Source organism: Piliocolobus tephrosceles, chromosome 4 (genome assembly GCF_002776525.5).
Source record: "Piliocolobus tephrosceles isolate RC106 chromosome 4, ASM277652v3, whole genome shotgun sequence".
In the NCBI taxonomy this organism is placed as follows: Eukaryota; Metazoa; Chordata; class Mammalia; order Primates; family Cercopithecidae; genus Piliocolobus; species Piliocolobus tephrosceles.
Genome location: NC_045437.1, coordinates 53,270,767 through 53,290,700, shown reverse-complemented (window position 1 = coordinate 53,290,700; position 19,934 = coordinate 53,270,767). Strand labels below are relative to the sequence as shown.

The following is a 19,934-nucleotide window of genomic DNA, read 5'->3' as shown; positions in this document are numbered from 1 at the left end:
ACATTAGATGTAATTTATTTCAGGATCTTCTTTTTGTTATTTTATTTGTTTGCTTTTACATATACAAACAATACATGTGAAAATAAAATAAATGAAGTCATAAACCAAAATATGAATGTATTAACGCATAATGTTCATTTGGGAATGTGCTTATTTCTTTCATTTGCTAAGTGCATTTTCTACATGTATTATTTTTAAAAAATCAAAAATATTTTTAAAATATATTTTTAAACATCTCTAAAGAGAGAGATGTTTAGTTTTTTGTTTGTTTGTTTGTTTGTTTGTTTTTGGAGACAGGGTCTCACTCTGTCACTCAGGCTGGAGTGCAGTGGCACAATCATGGCTCAATGTAGCCTCCACCTCTCCGGGCTCAGTTGATCCTCCCACCTCAGCTTACTAAGTAGGTGGGACCACAGGCGTGTACCACTATACCTGGGTAATTTTTGTATTTTTTGTAGAGATAGGGTTTCACCATGTTGCCCAGGCTGCTCTTGAATTCCTGGGCTCAAGCAATCTGCCCACGTCAGGCTCCCAAAATGCTGGGATTACAGACGTGAGCCACCATGCCTAGCTTATATAGTTATTTTAAGAAACAGAATTATTATCTATTGTGTCTGACATGTCATATTATGTATGGTAGGATGGGGTTCAAAAGGAAGAAAAGTTTTAGTATCCTGAATGTTTCGAATTTAGCTTGAGGACATGAAATGCAAAAACTAAAAAATTAAAAGCATAATAAGTAAAATAATAAAAGTAGAATTTTAAGTATTGAAAAAAGTAGAGAAGTGAGAAGTTGAGGTCAAGTCAAGAATGATAACAAGAGAAAGTATCTTTGAGTTGTTTAAGTTTGAATCTTCTTACAGAAACATTCTCCCCAGGGCTTCATCCATTTCACAGATATTTTTTGGACATCCTCTACTTTCGGTGCTGGATTTGGGAAATACAGTGGTGAATAAAGCATACTCTCTAGCATTTGAGTTTGAATAGTACCTTTATTTGTTTTCATCTTGAAAAGAAGCAGTTTACATAAGATGTACCTGATCAGGAAGGTATAGCTAGTTTGGGAGCCAGCCTCTGAACTTAATATGGAGAGTATTCAAAACTTCTCCAAATTATGTTATTTCCTGGGTCCTTTAAAGGATGATGGCGATACTGAACTGTTGAACTATAGGGCAGTTGTGAAGATAAAGAAGGATGTCATCTCTTTCTCTTTATTACTACTGTTATTTCCAGTGTTCACTCAGTATGTGTAAAGTTAAAACTATGGCCTTTTAATCATCTGTTTATGGCACAGTCTAGTAGATAGTGCTCACTTTTTAAAACAAAATACCTTGCCTTGTTATATAAACTTCTCCATCATCCCTGGATTTAGGGATAGATTAGACAGGCCAGGATGTGGAATGACTGCTAAGAAATCAATACTGGATCACCTCAGACAGCCAATGTCAGGTCTCCTGAGGCCTGTCCTTTTTCATGAGCACAATACACTTATTGATTTCAGCAACTGCCTTTTCTTTGAGTTAGGATTTGCTATCATGAAAATAACACTTAGTTGTAGCCATTAAAAGCAACTGGTTTCTTAATTCGAACAAGCACATGTAAGATTTTGGCCTTTAAATACAGCAAAAGCTCATAGGACTTCCGAAGCTTCAATTTATATGATTCTGGTCCTGCTGTTACTGCACTGTAGGAATTACAAAGTTAATCTCTATAGCATCAAGTTATCTGTTGTAAAAATCTGAAACAGAGTACATTTTAGACATCCTATTGTTTGTTTAAAAGATAGTAAAGAAGGCCAGGCATGGTGGCTCACACCTGTAATCCTAGCACTTTGGGAGGCAGAGGCAGGCGGATCATGAGGTCAAGAAATCAAGACCTTCCTGGCTAACACGGTGAAACCCCATCTCTACTAAAAATACAAAAAATTAGCTAGGCATGGTGGCGGGCACCTGTAGTCCCAGCTACTGAGGAGGCTGAGACAGGAGAATGGCATAAACCCGGGAGGCAGAGCTTGCAGTGAGCCAAGATTCTGCCACTGCACTCCAACCTGGGCAGCAGAGCAAGACTCCATCTCAGAAAAAAAAAAAAAAAAAGATAATAAAGAAAACTCTCTTACTTATTTTTTTTTTTTTTTATTTATTTTGAGGCAGGGTCTCACTCTGTTGCCCAGGCTGGAGTGCAGGGGCATGATCATGGCTCACTGCAGCCTCAGCCTCTGCCTTCCAGGCTCAAGCGATCCTCCCATCTCAGACTCCTGAGTAGCTGAGACTACAGGAATGCGCCACCATGACCGGTTAATTTTTTTGTAGTTTTTGTAGAGATGGGGATTTACCACGTTGCCCAGGCTGATCTTGGACCCCTGAGCTCAAGCAATTCTCCTGCCTCTGCCTCTCAAAGTGCTGGAATTACAGGCATGAGCCATCATGCCTGGCCAAAATCATGTATTTAGAAAACTGTCTTCCTCTCAAGAACTTCTAACCAAACAGGAGTCTAAGTTTACATTGTTTTCTAGGCTTTTATTATCTAAATATTTCCTCCTGCAAAAAATGCCCTAAAATTCTTTGAAGTGTCAGCTACAAAAAATATTTCTTAATTGGATTATTTTATATGTTTTTTACCACTTTATCTGGGAAATACATTAGCATCAATAGTTATGGCCCATAAGCAACTATTATCAACGCCTTCAAATTGTTTGCATTGATAACTATATGAAGTACTTTTTTAGGGTTCTTTGGATTATAGTTTAAAAACTGGGGAATGGTATTTGTTGGCTGGTCAACAGTGAGTAATGGTTCAGCACCCCTGCTGCTTTGTGTAAGATCCATCAGGCTGCTAGACTGTAAGTCTTACCCATGGTTTCTGTGTGGACATACACAGTGGCTGACTGTGCATTCCTTTCTCTTGAGAATTCAGTTGTTTGCTGGAAATTGAGTTTTCAAATTTCGTAGGTTCTTTGTCCTCGTTTTTTGAAAAATATTTAAATGATGTTGTCCAAAGGGCTTACAGAGAAACAGCATGACCAACTTTCGGGAAATTAGTAAGCAGTAGGGTTATTTTTAGCTTTTTCTCCTTACAAACATTTCCTTTTGTTCTTTAGAAGACATTGTTGATCTTTCATTCATTTGCTGTGCTCTCTCCCCAGCTACAAAATGGCTTTTGAATAGAATAAGCCCTCTCTTCTCTACTCTGCATGACATAACTGTGTTTTTATTTTATTCAATTTTTCTCTAAATCATGAATTATTCATTTGTTTATGTTTTTTTCCGAATACTGAATACTCCCCTACACACACAAACACACACACACACATTTTTGTTGCCATTTGGAGTTGACTTCCTCCCTCATATGCAACTAATGACTGAAAAATCTTGGCCGGGCGCGGTGGCTCAAGCCTGTAATCCCAGCACTTTGGGAGGCCGAGACGGGCGGATCACGAGGTCAGGAGATCGAGACCATCCTGGCTAACACGGTGAAACCCCGTCTCTACTAAAAATACAAAAAAACTAGCCGGGCGAGGTGGCGGGCGCCTGTAGTCCCAGCTACTCCGGAGGCTGAGGCAGGAGAATGGCGGGAACCCGGGAGGCGGAGCTTGCAGTGAGCTGAGATCTGGCCACTGCACTCCAGCTCCGGCGACAGAGCAAGACTCCGTCTCAAAAAAAAAAAAAGAAAAATCTTCATACAAGCAGGATATACAAAGTCTATATTTTTGTCAGTACCTCATATGGTGGTGGCTGATGGTATGATTTGGCCTTTATTTGCTGTAAGTATCTATTTAAAAACCATCACCTTGAGAAAATTGTGCAGTAGTGTCATGGGATCCTTGGGGTGTCGCATCACCAGCCAGAAACCTCTGTGACTAGTGGTGCCATTGCTCAAGTTTTGCTTGGGCCCACTGGGCCGACTCAGCCTGGCAGGCTGCACTCAGCTCGCACTAGTGGCCTGAATCCCATGCCTGCCAAGGGCAAGTGGAGTGATGAGGGGTGCATGAGTGAGCAAGCTTGGGGTCCAACCACTGTACACAGTCAGGCATGCTGGCTATGGCGGTGCAAACAGCTCCAGGTGCCGGCACAGGCGCTGAAGGCAAGGCTGCCTGCGAGGCTGCAGCTGGACCAGGCATACCACAAGCAGCTTTCACAGCTGGCACTGGGGAACACAGTGGCACCCAGAAGCTTAGAGACGCTGGGAACCACAGAGCCCCAAAGAAGATATCATAGCCCTGGCTCAGGGAGCTCCTAGGTCTGGGTTCCCTGAAGGGCCACAACTCTTCTCTCCTTGTTGCCCACAGCATGGTGAGCAAGGGGCATGTTTCAGTCCTGTTTGTGTTACAGCCCTTTGGGCCCCACCATTCGGCAGGTCCCGAGTTCCTGTCCCGTGCCAAGGAAGAAGGAGGTACACAAACAAGTGGAGAGTGAGCAAGGCAAAGAGGAGCCTTATTGAGCAAAATAACAGCTCAGAGAAGATGCACAATGGGTAGTTCCTGTCCACAACCAGGGTGTCCCAGTGTGAGTGTTCAGCTATCAGCAGAGTAGACCCTGGAGTGGGTAGCTCCTCTCCACAGGCAGGTCGTCTGTAGAGGGTTCAGCTTTCAGCAGAGAGGAGACCCTGGGGTGGGTAGCTCCTCTCTGCAGCTGGTTGTCCTGACATCAGCTCAAGTCTGGCTGAATCCAGTGTTTTTATGGGCTTCAGAGGGGAGAATGTGCGGGCTGATTGGCCTATGGGTGGGCCCAAAACACCAAAAATTCCCACTCTGGTCTGCAGGACAGGCAGCCTGGCCCCCAGCCTTCAGGCCTTCTCTGGCTTGAAGGTAGGGCTTCACCAAGGACCCACCCCTTTCTGCCCAGGAACCTGTCTGCCTGCTACCACTGTTTATGGTGCCCACAGTGTTCATGCAGAGGGGCGCCTGCAGGCCAGTGCCAAACTGTGCTCAGTTCCCCTCTCAGCTTCCCTCCCATGCTTGTCAGTGCCCAAAGTTCAGTAGGGGCTGAGGCAGCAGGGGGCTAGCATGTCAGTGCCATCCTGAGCATACACACACCTGGCCAGGTTGTGACATTGCCTGGGCTTGACCTCAGCTTTGCTCCAAGATCAGAGCAGGTGCCGCTAATGGGTGGGGGGAGCTTCCTGGGACCCTGAGAGTGCAGAGATGCTTGGGTCCACAGCCATGGCTGGGTAGCTGCAGCTACCCCTAGGAGGGTGGGGCTCCTGCCTCCTCCAAGCCCCTAAGAGTACAGGGATGCTCAGGTCTGCATCCATGGCTTAGGCAACTTCAGCTGTGCCCAGGAGGGCAGGGCTCCTGCCTGCTCCTGGCCCCCAAGAGCACAGGCATACCTGGGTCAGCAGCTACGCCCAGGAGGGGGAGGCTCTTGCCCTGCCAACTGAGAAGGGGGAAGGACTTCTCCCTGTTCCTGGCTCCTGCCAGCTGCATGGAGCACACAGCCCTAGCCACACTTCCCCTACTGCAGCCAAGATGGGCCACCACTGACATCAGTAGTATTGGAGAATCCCAGGTTCAGGACAGGTATTACAAAGGCTGGTCTTTACACTTCAGCTTCATGTTTGATCTTTGAAAAATCTTCCAGTATAAAGAAGTAGTCAAATATCTAAGGAAGCACACTGAAAACTCACTTGAACTCTTCACATAAAGGAGGGTTTGATATAAGACTTTTGTATTTTAGATCCCATCCAAAAGGATTTAGTCATTTTGTAATATCATCATTTAACCTTTTTTTTTTTTTTTTCATTTTACTGTAAGATACGGAGACAGTTAGCATTTGTGGTTAAGATTGTGGGTTATGAAGTCAGACTGCCTGGTTTCAAATTTGAAGTTACATAATTAATCTCTGTATGCCTTAGTTTCCTTATCTCGAAAAAGGAGATAATAGTTCATACAATTATTTTGGGATTTAAATCAGATAATCCATATAAAGAGCCCATGATATAAGCACACTTTGTTTTGTTGTCTTTCACTTTATTGTACTTCAGATACTATGTTTTTTTACAAACTGAAGGTTTATGTCAACCGTGTTTTAAGCAAGTGTGTTAGTGCTGTTTTTCCAACCGCATGTGCTTACTTCGTGTCTCTGTTCACATTTTGGGATTCTCACAATATTTCAGACTTTTTTCTTTATTTTTGATGGAGTCACACCCTGTTGCCCAGGTTGGAGTCTAGTGGTACAGTTTCAGCTCACTGCAACCTCCGCCTCCCGGGTTCAAGTGATCTCCTGTCTCAGCCTCCTAAGTAGCTGGGATTACAGGTGCATACCACCACTCCCAGCTAATTTTTTTTTTTTTTTTTTTTTTTTTTTTTTGTATTTTTAGTAGACATGGGTTTCACCATGCAGGCCAAGCTGATCTTGAACTCCTATCCTCAAATGATCTGCCTACCTCGGCCTCCCAAAGTGCTGGGATTACAGGTGTGAGCTACCACACCTGGACAACTTTTTCATTGTTATTGTATCTGTCATGGTGATCTGTGATCAGTGATTTCCTTTTTTATTACATAGAGACAGGGTCTTGCCATGTTGCCCAGGCAAGTCTGTCAGTGCTGTTTTTCCAACAGAATGTGCTCACTTCATGTCTCTATGTCACATTTTTGTACTTCTCACAGTATTTCAGACTTTTCCATTATTATTATATCTGTTATTGTGACCAGCAATCTTTGATATTACTATTGCAATTGTTTTGAGGCACCACAAATCATGCTCTTACAAGACAGCGAACTCAGTTGATGAATGTTATATGTGTACTGACTGCTCCACCGCGCCATTTCTCACCCCCTCCTTTGGCCTCCTGTTCTCTGAGACTCAACAATGTTGAAATTAGATTAGTCAATAACCCTACAATGACCTAGAAGTGTTCAAGTGAAAGAAAGAGTCATAAATCTTTTGCTTTAAATCAAAAACTAGAAATGGTCAAGCTTCATGAGGGAGGCATGTCAAAAGATGAGATAGGCCTCTTGTGCCAGTCAGTCAGGTTATGAAACAAAGGAAAAGTTCTTGAACGTTATTAAAAGTGCTACTCCAGTGAACACACAAATAATAAGAAAGCAAAATAGACTTGTTGCTGATTGGAGAAAGTTTTAGTTGTCTGGATAGAAGATGCAACCCGCTACAACATTCCCTTAAGCCAAAGTCTATTCCAGAGCAAGACCCTAACTCCCATTCTATGAAGACTGAGAGAAGCGACGAAACTGTAGAAGAAAAGTTGGAAGGTAGCAGAGGTTGGTTCCTGAGGTTCAGAGAAAGAAGCTGTTTCCATAGCATTAAAGTGCAAGGTGAAGCAGCAATTGTTGATTTAGAAGCTGTGGCAAGTTAACCAGAAGATCCAGTTAAGATCATTGATGAAGGTGGCTACACTAAATGACAAATTTTCCATGTAGATGAAATAGCCTTCTATTGGAAGAAGATGCTGTCTAGGACTTTCAGGAATGCTAGAGAGGAGATGTCAATGCCTGGCTTGAAAGCTTCAAAGGACAGGCTGACTCTCCTCTTAGGGGCTAATGCAGCTGGTGACTTGAAGTTGAAGCCAATGCGTATTTACCATTCTGAAAATTCTAGAGTCCTTAAGAATTATGCTGAATCCACTCTACCTGTGCCCTATAGATGAAACCACAAAGCCTGGATGACAACACATCTGTTTATAGCATGGCTTACTGACTATTTTAAGCCACTGTTGAGATCTACTGCTCAAAAACAAAAGATTCCTTTCAAAATATTACTGCTCCTTGACAAAGTACCTGGTCACACAAGAGCTTGGATGGAGATGTTCAAGGAGATGATGTTGTTTTCATGCCTGCTAACAGAACAGCCATTCTGCTGCCCATGGATCAAGGAGTAATTTCAACTTTCAAGTCTTATTATACAAGAAATGCATTTCATAAGACTACAGCTGCCATAGATAGTAATTTATCTGAGGGATCTGGGCAAAGTACATTGATAACCTTCTGGAAAGGATTCACCATTCCAAATGCCATTAAGAACGTGCATGATTCATGGGAAGAGATCAAAATTTCAACATTAACAGAAATGTGGAAGAAATTGATTTCAACCCTCGTAGATGACTTTGAGGAAGGGATTCAAGACCTCAGTGGAGGAAGGAGCTGCAGATATGGTAGAAGCAGCAGGACAACTAAAATTAGAAGTAGAACCTGAAGATGTGACTGAATTGCTGCCATCTCATGATAAAACTTAAAGAGATGAGGAGTTGCTTATTAAGGATGAACAACAAAAGTGACTTCTTGATATGCAGTCTACTTCTGGTGAAGATGCTATGAATGTCATTGAAATGACCACAAAGGGTTTAGAATATTACATAAACTTAGTTGGTAAAGCAGTGGCAGGTATTGAGATACTTGACTCGTTTTGAAAGACATTCTATTGTGGGTGAAATGCTATCTAACAGCATCGCATGCTACCAAGAAATCTTTCATGAAAGGAAGAGTCCATTGATATGGCAAACTGCATCTTTGTCTTATTTTAAGAAATGGTGGCTGGGTGCGGTGCCTCACGCCGGTAATCGCAGCACTTTGGGAGCGGATCACCTCAGGTCAGGAGTTCGAGACCAGTCTGGCCAACATGGTGAAACCCCATCTCTACTAAAAGTACAAAAAGTAGCTGGGCATGGTGGCACCCACCTGTAGTCCCAGCTACTAGGGAGGCTAAGGCAGGAGGATTGCTTGAACCCAGGAGGCGGAGGTTACAGTGAGCTGAGATCATGCCACTGCACTTCAGCCTGGGCAACAGAGCAAGACCCTGTCTCAAAAAAAAAAAAAAGGAAAGAAATTGCCACAGCCATGCCAACCTTCCGTAACTACCACCCTGATCAGTTGGCACCCTGATTGTAACTACCACCGTGATCAGTCAGCAGCCATCAACATTGATGGAGGCAAGACCCTCCACCAGCAAAAAGATTATAACTTGCCGAAGGCTCAGATGACCATTAGCATTTTTTAACATGTAAGGTATATACATGGTTTTTGTGGGTGTTTTTCGTTTTGATTTTGGGTTTTTTTCGTTTTTGTTTTTGTTTTTTTTTTTTTCTTTTTTTGAAACCGAGTCTCACTCTGTCGCCCAGGCTGGAATGCAGTGGTACTATCTTGGCTCACTGCAACCTCCACCTCCCAGGTTCAAGCGACTCTCCTGCCTCAGCCTCCTGAGTATCTGGGATTACAGGTGCCCGCCACCATGGCTGGCTAATTTTTGTATTTTTAGTAGAGACAGGGTTTCATCATGTTGGCCAGGCTGGCTTGAACTCCTGACCTCAGATGATCCACCCACCTCAGCCTCCCAGAGTGCTGGGATTACAGGCATGAGTCACTGCACCCAGCCATGTACATTGTTTTTTAGACAATTCTTTTGAACAGTTAATAGACTAGAGTATAATGTACATTTATAGACTTTTATCTGCAATGGGAAATCAAAAAGTTTGTGTGATTCACTTTATTGTGATATTCACTTCATTGCAGTGGTCTAGAACTAAACCCACAGTATCTCTAAGGTATGCCTATAATGCCTGACATAGGAAAGTCCCAACAGATGTTAGCTATTATTATTGTATAAGATTGTTTTATTTATGATATAAGATGTAATCTTAGAATATCATATACTATAATGAGACAAAATATTCAATTTCTGGGGACCCTTACCTCTTTCCCTGCAAGAAGTTTTTTGTTGGGATATCCTCAATAGAGGTGGCCTAATTCCACAACCAGTGAATTTACTTATCCTTGCCCTTTTAATATTTGCATCTCTTCATATCTAGAATTGGCACAATTATAATGAGAAATCAAGCAAAACATTTTTTTTGCATAAAGAGAGGAAGGCAGAATGTGAGACGGCGTTGACATCTGTGCCTCTGCCCTGGGCCAAAAAGCAGAGTGGGTATTTGCTGCTGATTCGGCACCCCATCTGCTGCGTTCTCTGGTGGTTACATGCCTCTTCCCTTTCCCCTCTGTTTGGAGCCCCAGGGATGATGAAGTCAGGGAGAGAAGGTTGGAATGTAATGCTTCAAAGGAGAAAAACAGGACAGAGGTTCAGGGAAAGACAACAGAATGAGGAGCCCCACTCTGCAGATGACCCAGTAGGATAAATGCTAAGTCTTCTCTGCCAATGGCAGTTTTACAAGTGTTTGAAGGACTGTGTGAAGGTTAAAAACACTAGCCTGTTTTAGTGAATCTCCGTTCTTCTGCTTGAGAGCTTTTCTGACGTCTGACTCAAGAATTTACTAAACTTGGTTTCATTAAACTCTTGGTAAACCTCTTGTTTTTTTAACTCTTAGCTTAGGCCTTCAGAATAAGTCCTTTATTTTTACCAGGAGTGCTCTTAACTTTTGAATACATCTGTTGTTTCTCTTTTCCTATAGCATATAACTCACTCCACTTGCCAATTAATTTACAAAACTAACTCCTACTAAAGCAGCTTCTTATTTTAAGGTAACATTGTCTACCTGATCTGAGAGGTAGAAATCTGACTTTCTACAACATGGTAATCTTAGAACCATTCGTTTAAAGTTTAAAATGCAAAGCATCGCACACTCAAAGTCTATAGTGTTGTGATTGAATTCTTTAATTAATTTTGGTTAAAACCTAAGTAGTTAAGCAACAGAGTGATGAGTGCCCAGAAAGGCATGGATTGAGTAAACAAAAGTTAGCAATTGGAAGGAGGAGCTAGGGAGAAATTGCTTGTTTAATGGATCTCTTCGTTTTTAATGGAAAATTCTTTTAAAATATTTTTGCTTTCAAAGCTTAAGGCTTGTTTTTAGCTTAGACTGATAGTATTTTTCAGTTATGATTTTCTGATGGTTGTTCCAACTTTGTCTACAGTTCAAAGGAATGAAATTATTACTGTAATATAGAGTATTTGGGGGTTATTTTTCACATTGCTCAGCTGCTGTATTTTATTTTCACTTGACTATGAGGTTATTCTAACCCCTCATTCAAAGGGACAGTTGAGTCTAATTCTGCCTTAAGTTTTCATGACTCTTAATAATTATTCGTTGCATATGTACTTTTCATTCAGTTCTTTAAAAAAATTCTCTGTGTTTGCTTTCTAGACTGATTTTGCACGATTTAGCGGAACAAATGTAGAAACTGACTTTGTAGAGGTGCCATCGCAAATGCTTGAAAATTGGGTGTGGGACAGTGATTCCCTCCGAAGATTGTCAAAACATTATAAAGACGGAAGCCCTATGTCAGATGATCTGCTTGAAAAACTTGTTGCTTCTAGACTGGTCAACACAGGTATGACTTATAATTTTAAAAAGGAAAATAAATTAGAATCTCTTAATGCAGAATTGCTGTCACCTCCTTCTGTAGAACTTATTTTCATTTTAAATGGTATCCCAACTGCTAGTATGAGGAGTGAAGAACATTAAATATATTGGAGTTGGAAACCCTGGAATTTTGTCTAAGGCAAAAAACCACATCTCCTTTTAAATCTGAAGTAGAATGAGATGTCCTGCTCCCATTTTATGAGTGCTACTGGAATCTGTTTTTGGAATCTACAGTCTTGTGATAATAGAACACACAGTTCTGTCTTCTCCAAAACATGCCCAAACATTCTTATGTTATTAGGTCTTCTGACCCTGCGCCAGATTGTTTTGAGCAAAGTTGATCAGTCTCTTCATACCAACACATCACTGGATGCTGCAAGTGAATACGCCAAATACTGCTCAGAAATATTAGGAGTTGCAGCTACTCCAGGTATGTAACTACTACGAATTGAGTTCATTTCCCTGTGAAGCACAGGGCATTCTCCTCACACGGCAGGGGAGATGGAGTTTGTCAGACAGATTACCTAATTGTTTCTGATTTCTGTAATCAGGCCATGACTTTCAGATAAGCATACTATGTCCTTATGAGTTATCCCGTCCAAATGCGCTTGAAGGAAAGGTGGCTCCAGATCTGCAGCATTTTAGTGTAATCAGGCGTGAGCAGTTGGCCTCCGCCCCAGAGCTGGGAGAGCCGTTCGTGTTGGCAGCACACACTCAGCTCCTTCCTCCCTGTATGCATCATGACTTCCCTGTGATTTTCAGGAAGAAATTGGCAGAAGGGGAAGTTTTTAAATTTTTTTTCCTTTGCATATAGTATTTTGTTTATTTTTTCCATCCCCTCAAGCATTTATCCTTTGTGTTACATACAATCCACTTAAACTCTTTTGGTTATTCTTAAATGTACAATTAAATTATTGACTGTAGTCATCCTGTTACGCTATCAAGAAGGGACATTTTTAGGCCTGGCATGGTGGCTCACGCCTGTAATCCCGCACTTGGGGAGGCTGAGGCGGGAAGATCACTTGAGCTCAGGAGTTCAAGACCAGCCTAGGCAATAAAGGCAAAACCCGTCTCTACAAAAAATACGAAAATTAGCCAGGTGTGGTGGTGTATGCCTATAGTCCTAGCTACCCGGGAGGCCAGTTGAGAGGATCACCTGAGCCTGGGGAGATTAAGCCTGCAGCGAGCCATGATCGCACCACTGCACTGCAGCCTGGGTGACACAGTGAGACCCTGTCTCAAAAAACATAAAGGGTATTTTGCGGGAGAAGCATGAACTTCACCTTGTTTCTGATACTGAGGTCAGTTAAAGCATTTGACTAGCAGTTTGTAACCTGCGATTTATGGGACTCATGCATGGGCGTGTTTATATTTGTATGTATATGTTTTAAGCCAATATATAGTTGTGCTTTTATGTGTAGTTGGTAAGGTGGATTTTTTTTCACTAAGGAAATTGTTATTAAAATGAGTCAGCCACATTTACAGAGAAAATAAAGATAAGAATGGTCAGTTGAGTCATTCTAGGCTCCCCACATAGTAAGCCATAGCGCACCTTTGTGTCACAAGCCTTTGTGTAGCAAGTACATTTTTAAATGTACAATTAAATTATTATTGACTATTAGTCATCCTGTTATGCTATCAAGAAGGGGCGTTTTTAGGCCTGGCATGGTGGCTCACGCCTGTAATCCCAACACTTCGGGAGGCCGAGGCGGGAAGATCACTTGAGCTCAGGATTTTTGACAAAATCCTATATAAAGTAGCCCTACAGGTAGATCGAATTGGTGAAGAGTTCTTTTTCAGGCCAGGCACTGTGGCTCAAGCCTGTAATCCCAACACTTTGGGAGGCCAGGGTGGGCAGATCACTTGAGGTCAGAATTTCGAGACCAGCCTGACCAAAGTGGTGAAACCCTGTCTCCACTAAAAATACAAAAATTAGCCAGCGTGGCGGCATGTACCTGTAACCCCAGCTACTTGGGAGGCTGAGGCAGGAGAGTCCCTTAAACCTGGGATGCTGAGGTTGCATTGAGCCAAGATCTCACCACTGTACTCCAGCTTGGGCGACAGAGTGAGACTGTCTCAAAAAAAAAAAAGTTCTTTTTCAGTAATTATTAACCTAAAATAAGTGCAACTCTGAGACATTTTAGATATAAAGAGGTGTGGCAAAGAGTAGGGTTAATATTATTTTTCAAGACATACATGTTTAAGGGATAAGAAAGGACTGATTTCAGTTCTAAAACACTGAGCTATCTGATGGGTGTGGACAAAGCCGCTGAAACTATCGTTAGGCATTCCAGAACTTGGAGCCGAAACCAGCTCTGAGGCTGAGCCATTGATAGATGTTTGTAAACATCTTGGCCAAGAGAACACATAAGCCCAAGGAGTACTAGAAGTGAGATGATATCATTCACTCTGTCCTCCCACAGCTGGGCTCCCCAAAGGGAAACCTTAGCTAGCTGTTAACCTGATCATTAACGTTTGCTATCACATTGAGTGAAATGTATCTTTTTTTAAAGGCACAAATATGCCAGCTACTTTTGGACATTTGGCGGGGGGATACGATGGCCAATATTATGGATATCTTTGGAGTGAAGTATTTTCCATGGACATGTTTTACAGCTGTTTTAAAAAAGAAGGGATAATGAATCCAGAGGTATAGTATTATTTTTCTCCTTTTATTAATTTTGTAATTGCTCCTTCCCCTTTAACTCCTAGTGTAAAATATTGATCATACCTAGATTTTACTGTAAGAGGCTTGGTAACAGCTTTTACCTCTGAGGCCTTGCATCTTTCAAATCCTCGTACATCATTAAGTTGCAGTATATAAGTGATTGATTCTGCAGCTTAAAAAGAAAAAGTAGCATATTTTCTTGCTTATTAACATTCCAGTATATTACATAATTAAAAATTCAAAGCTTTGTTTATGGATTTGAGAATCTATGGCTGCTAGTTTTGACATGTACCGTACAACGTTTTAGTTTTATAGGAGGTTGGGACAGAAAGGTAAACTCCTTCCTGATGTAAATGGTTTCCCTGTGTTTTGATATTCTCTACACACTTTGTGCACTCTCTGTGGGAGACACCCTTTTTCTGTGGCTGGCATGCCCCACCCACTACATAGTTTGTGACCTTTGTCACAAAGTTGCTTCATTAACCTGAGCCATTACTTTCTGTGTGCAGTGAATTGACTGCCAGGTAGCTGCCAGACAAATCTTCCTGATTTACAGCCCCCAATCTCCATTCTCACTGAAGTTTCATCCGTCAGATTATTTCCAAGGCTGATGCATTTTCCAGTGTATGTTTTTAAATTGTTTGATTCAGAAATTAGAAGACCAAATTATCAAAATCAGGTTCTCTGTGCTTATTTTAACCAATTGATTTGTTCTCCAAATGTTTTTTCTAGATTGTGTAGCACCTTACACATATGTATTGAAATACATTGATGTGATTTAGATCACCATTCCCTCCCCATCTTCCTCCTGAAATAACACCTCCAAGGTACCCATACTTCATTATTTTGAAGTATTTCATCTCCCATCCCACCCCACCCAATCTGTTAAGTCCTTGCAATTCTTTTCCATTACCTGGCCAACCCATTTACAAAGGTCAACTGCTGACTATTGTTCTCACAGACATACCTACTCCTGCATGACCTTCAACCAGGACCCGTCCCTTAATGCCTCCACCATAGAGATGGTGCCCTTAGGACTCAAAGTATTCTGGGGAAGATTGTATGACTCCACTGACCTGCCCAACTGCAAAGTCATGCTCTCTAGCCTGAACTGGACCCCAGTGCTCTCTGTGGTCCAAGTCCATTCCCCTTATTGATTTCCCTCCAAGTCCCCACCACCTCTCTCCTCTGTCAGCAGATGATCTCTCCTCTTTATTAAGAAAATTAAGATCATTGAAGCTGGCTGCAGTGGCTCACACCTGTAATCCCAGAACTTTGGGAGGCTGAGGTGGGAGGATCACTCGAGTCCAGGAATTTGAGACCAACCTATTCGATATGACAAGACCTTGTCTCTACAAAAAAAATAAACAAAATTAGCCAGGTGTGGTGGTAGAAGCCTATAGCCCCAGCTACTCTGGAGACTGAGATGGGAGAATTGCTTGAGCCCAGGAGGTCTGGAAGCTGCAGTAAGCCGAGATCATGCCACTGCACTCCAGCCTGAATGACAGAGTGAGACCCTGTCTCAAAAAAGAAATCATTGAGAATGAGCACCTTCATCTTTCTTTCTCTGTACTTCAATACTTGTCTTATTTTCTCCTGTCTCAGAGGAGATGTGTCTAGCTCCAAGAGTTCCTGGTTTGCTGTCTTGGAAAAAAAACTTGCTACTGACTCTGATAACCCCAGTCAGTGCTACTGCTCTGTTCTTTTCATAGCCTAATTTCCTGGATCCTAATTTCTTGGATCCTAATTTCTTGGATCAAAGTCTTTGCAAACCTCTCTCCTTGCTTTTGCCCCCACCAACAGAATTGGAAAGTTACCCTTCCTCCGTAGTTACCACTGATGACCCAGTTACCAACTCCGAAGGCCCTCATCCTTCTTCTTTACTTCCTGCTTCTTGTTATTCCTCTCTCTCTTCACAGCCCTCAGCGCGACAATCAAACCCTTTGTTACTTCCCAGTACTCCCTGTGTGTTGACAAGTTTATGTGTTGCCTTAGGTCTCTCCACCTTCACAAATGTATTGGTTCTATTTTGTTCACCTAAAATATATGCCTCCTTCATGTGTGCATCTCAAAAATTCCAGCACTCTTAAAGGTCTCACTCGTGTGACCACATGTTCAAGAAGTCTTTGAGATTATCAAAAACCAGAAGTGATCTTTCCATCCTTTGAACATACGAGTGGACTTGGAGGAGTGGACTAAGCCTGCCCTGTCACCTCCTCAGTGCTGCCACTATGTGACCACATACCTAGTACCTTCTCTCATTACCTTTTCTCTTCTCTTTAGGAGAACTGTCCCCTAAAACAAATAAAAATTAAAAATCAAAAAATAAAAATAAAAAATGAAAAATAGACTAGTTCTTAAAGAAAAGCAAAGGACAAAAAAAAGTGGTCTTGGGCATGGGAGAAGGACTTCAGTAAGCTTTTATTATGTCCGGATTATTTAATGTAACTATTACCAAGTGAAAAAACATCATATTATAAAATATTTTATACCATAGAATACAAATGTTGATTTTAAAGTGTGTTTTTAAAAAAAGCACATCAAAATGTTCATGATTATCTTTGGGGATAGTTTATGAGTGATTATTAATTTCTTCTGTACTTTTCCTGGAGCTTTTCACTATTTTTACATAATACATAGATTGTTTTAGAAACCAGAAACAATGTTTCAAAGAGAAAAATTCTAACTAGGTAAAGGTACAGTTATGACATCTTACTGGCAATTTGGTGAGGATTCCTGGTGTTAAATGTACACTGCCTCTCCCAGCTAGGCCTTCGCCATCATCTCCTCTGTGCTTGCCCTCATGTGACCACATACCCAGAACCCTCTATCATTACCTTTTTTCTTCCGGTTGTCAAGGTAGCAGCCAGATTACTGATCCCTGTGGTTCCAAGGAACTTGCAAGTGTAATAGAAGCAGTTCCTGCCATTATGCTTCTCTGTACTTCCTCTTATTCTCAAGCTTCACAGTTTGGCAGACAGCCATACTACTCTTATTTAGACAAAGGTGCTGGGTTGAACTTAGAGAAAGCATCATCCCAACAACTTGGAGTTAAAACTTGTGATGTGAAAAACAATTTTCAGTGTTACTAAAATTCTGGATTCAGCAGTGCTGTGTGTTATTAGATGTCTTAAGCCATAAGGCTGGTGTTAATTCCTTCCTTTACACTTTATCCTTTCCTTTCAAATGCTCTGGGTATCATGGCACTTCCTGCTCCTCTGCTGTCACAGCAAGAATGGACCTGGCTCCAAAAACCAAGAAGAATCCCTTGGCCTCACCTTCACACCCTTTGCAGATACTAGAAGATGGTTCTGAAGCAGCCGTTTTATTCCCTCATACAATATACTATTTGGGGTTTTTTGTTGTTGGGGGGGGGGTGTTCTTTAAAAAAAAAGACACAAATATTTGCTCTAAAATAACACTTGCCTTACAAAATACAGCTACCCAGTTATTAAAAATTAATCCTTTGGGACAATAATCCTAGTCTACAAAAAACAGATCGTTATTATAGCTATGTGTGATGAAGACAAAAAGAAATTCTTTTGTTATCCCAAAGCATTAATTTTTAGTAACTGGGTACTTGTATTTTGTAAGGCGAGTGTTATTTTAGAGCAAATATTTGTTTTAAAAAGAAAAGAGGAAGAAGAACTCCCCCCACAAAAGCAATATACATCACAGAATACAGTACAGCCATGGAAAAGAACAAGATCTGAAGCCAGAAGGCGGAGGTTGCAGTGAGCTGAAATTGCACCATGCAGTCCAGCCTGCACAACAAGAGCGAAACTCCATGTAAAAAAAAAAAAGAACAAGATCATATCCTTTGTAGGGACATGGATGGAGCTGGAGGCCATTACCCTTAGCAAACTAACACAGGAATCAAAAACCACATACCGCATGTTCACTTACAAGTGGGAGCTAAATGATGCGAACACATAGACACGTAGAGAAGAACAGCACACACTGGGGTCTTTTGGAGGGTGAAGAGTGGGAAGAAGGAGAAGATCAAGAAAAATAACTAATTGGTACTAGCTTTAATACCTGGATAATGAAATAACCTGTACAGCAAACCCCCATGACACAAGTTTACCTGTGTAACAAACCTGCACTCATACCCCTGAACTTAAAAGTTAAAAAAAGAAACAGAAAAATACTTCTTCAGACCAGTACACCATACATTACTTATTTTGTGCCATAACCATAGAGTGTTATTAGCCAACACTGAGAAAGGTGGCATTACCTGGAGTTGTTCCAGACTCTGCGCATTTGCTTTAGTTTCACATGTCAGTGAGTGGTTGCTTCAGACACATAGACAGGATAAAAATATGTATTTTTAATGGTATAAAGGAATACTTCATTGATCTGAAGTCATGGGAATCAGAGCAATCAAAATATATCCTGCAGACTTTGTTGTCTCACCCTGCCTAATGTGTGTGTGGGTCACTTTCAGAAGATAGCGGGATGGCCCTTCAAAGCATCAGTGCCTGCTATTGTTAGTCCCCAGGCACTAGAGAGGCTGGGAGCTGAGAAACCACATCTTGTTGACGTTAGTGGTTATGCAATAGAGAGGACTGTGTCCAGGCCTTCTCTCTGTAACCTGCTGCCATCCTACAAACCCCAGGGTCTGCTCTGGGGGCCATTTCAGATCTTGGCAAGCAGAACTATAGAAAGTAGCAGTAGAATATATTAGGGTATAGTTTTCATTCTGTTTTGAGGGCCTCTATCAAAGTATAATAACTGAGTGCTTACCTGTAATAGCCTAAAACTTTGCTACCTCTGGTTTTATCTATAGTTTTTAAAATGTTATTCTTCATAGTAAATAGACATCACATCTTAACTGTTTAATTGCTTTGTTATATATTACCTAAAGTACTTTTTTCTCAGTGAACATGAAGTTGTCTCATTGTCAGACATTCTTTTCACTTTTCTAACTGTTCTCTTAAATAATTATGGAATGGAACTGCTTGGGATTAATGCTTTTCCAGGAAGCTCTCGAAGGTCTTTAAGGTCACCAAATGTGAATTCAGAATCCAGCAGCTAATCATAGGTTGAAAGAATGGGGGCATTTTAACTAAGGCCATTTCTTTTTATAAGGCAACTTCACTGTGGGAAAATTTTCTAAGAGGTAATAGACATTGTGAATTCAAAGGCAATTATATTGTTAAGCTACTATTATCTTCCTCCTCTTTTGCATTTGGAGAAATTGCTAAGCTTTGTTTCTTCCATCAGAGGAGGAGAAATATGAACAAGTATCACTTCTGAAAGAAATACTGAGAAAGTCAAGGGAGTAAGTGTAACTGTATTTCAGTCTGTAATGCCATAAAGAAGGAGCTACATCTTACATACAATAATAGCCACAGAAACATGAAGAGTCTTGGTTAAACATGACAAAGAATCACTTGATAGAGAATCTATAATACAAAGCTAAGGATCCCAGTGCTTGAAACAGAATCCTAGGCCCAATTCTTCCTGTAACGTGTTGCTAAAAGAGAATATGAAATTTCCTCTCCAGAAGGTTTTTACAAATGGCTTTAATTCTCTTCTCTGTCTCAGCTCTCCCGATGTACCACCCAACAGCTGATTTTTCTTATAACTGAACCTTTTCTAGTAGCCTCAGGTTTTGCCTGACTTGAGGGACAAAGGAAGGAATTCGAATTGATTTCCAACCTACTTCTTGAATATTTACAAGGCCAGGCCTTCTAAATCTTGAATCCCAACCAGCTGGAAGCAGTTTTTCTTCCTTTGTGCTCTTACAGCCCTTCTTTGTTTGCTCTTAGCATCCCAGTAATCTGCCTGGTTAATTGTCTATTTCTTTGTCTTCTCTGATAGATCAGAAGACTCTTGTAAAAGGAACTATTTTATTCAGCATTGGGTTCCCTTCTCTGCTTCACAACTATTTAATTTAATTACTGTTTTACATATTTGTGCCTCTTTGCCATACATACTCCTACCCAGGGTGTTTTTTCCTTTGGATCTCCCCCCTCCCTATAAAGGTTTACCCTTC

General features: G+C 41.3%; 1 protein-coding gene across 3 annotated transcripts in view; it reads left to right on the top strand.

Moving 5' to 3' along the window:
* Positions 1 to 19,934, top strand: part of NLN (neurolysin) — a 102,501-nt gene that overhangs the window by 76,488 nt on the left and 6,079 nt on the right. For all 3 annotated transcript variants that reach the window (XM_023210451.1, XM_023210450.1, XM_023210452.1), the window contains exons 10-12: positions 11,047 to 11,233; positions 11,567 to 11,695; positions 13,779 to 13,915. In XM_023210451.1, coding sequence (XP_023066219.1) covers positions 11,047 to 11,233; positions 11,567 to 11,695; positions 13,779 to 13,915 — 453 coding nt within the window. The remainder of the gene's footprint in view (positions 1 to 11,046; positions 11,234 to 11,566; positions 11,696 to 13,778; positions 13,916 to 19,934) is intronic.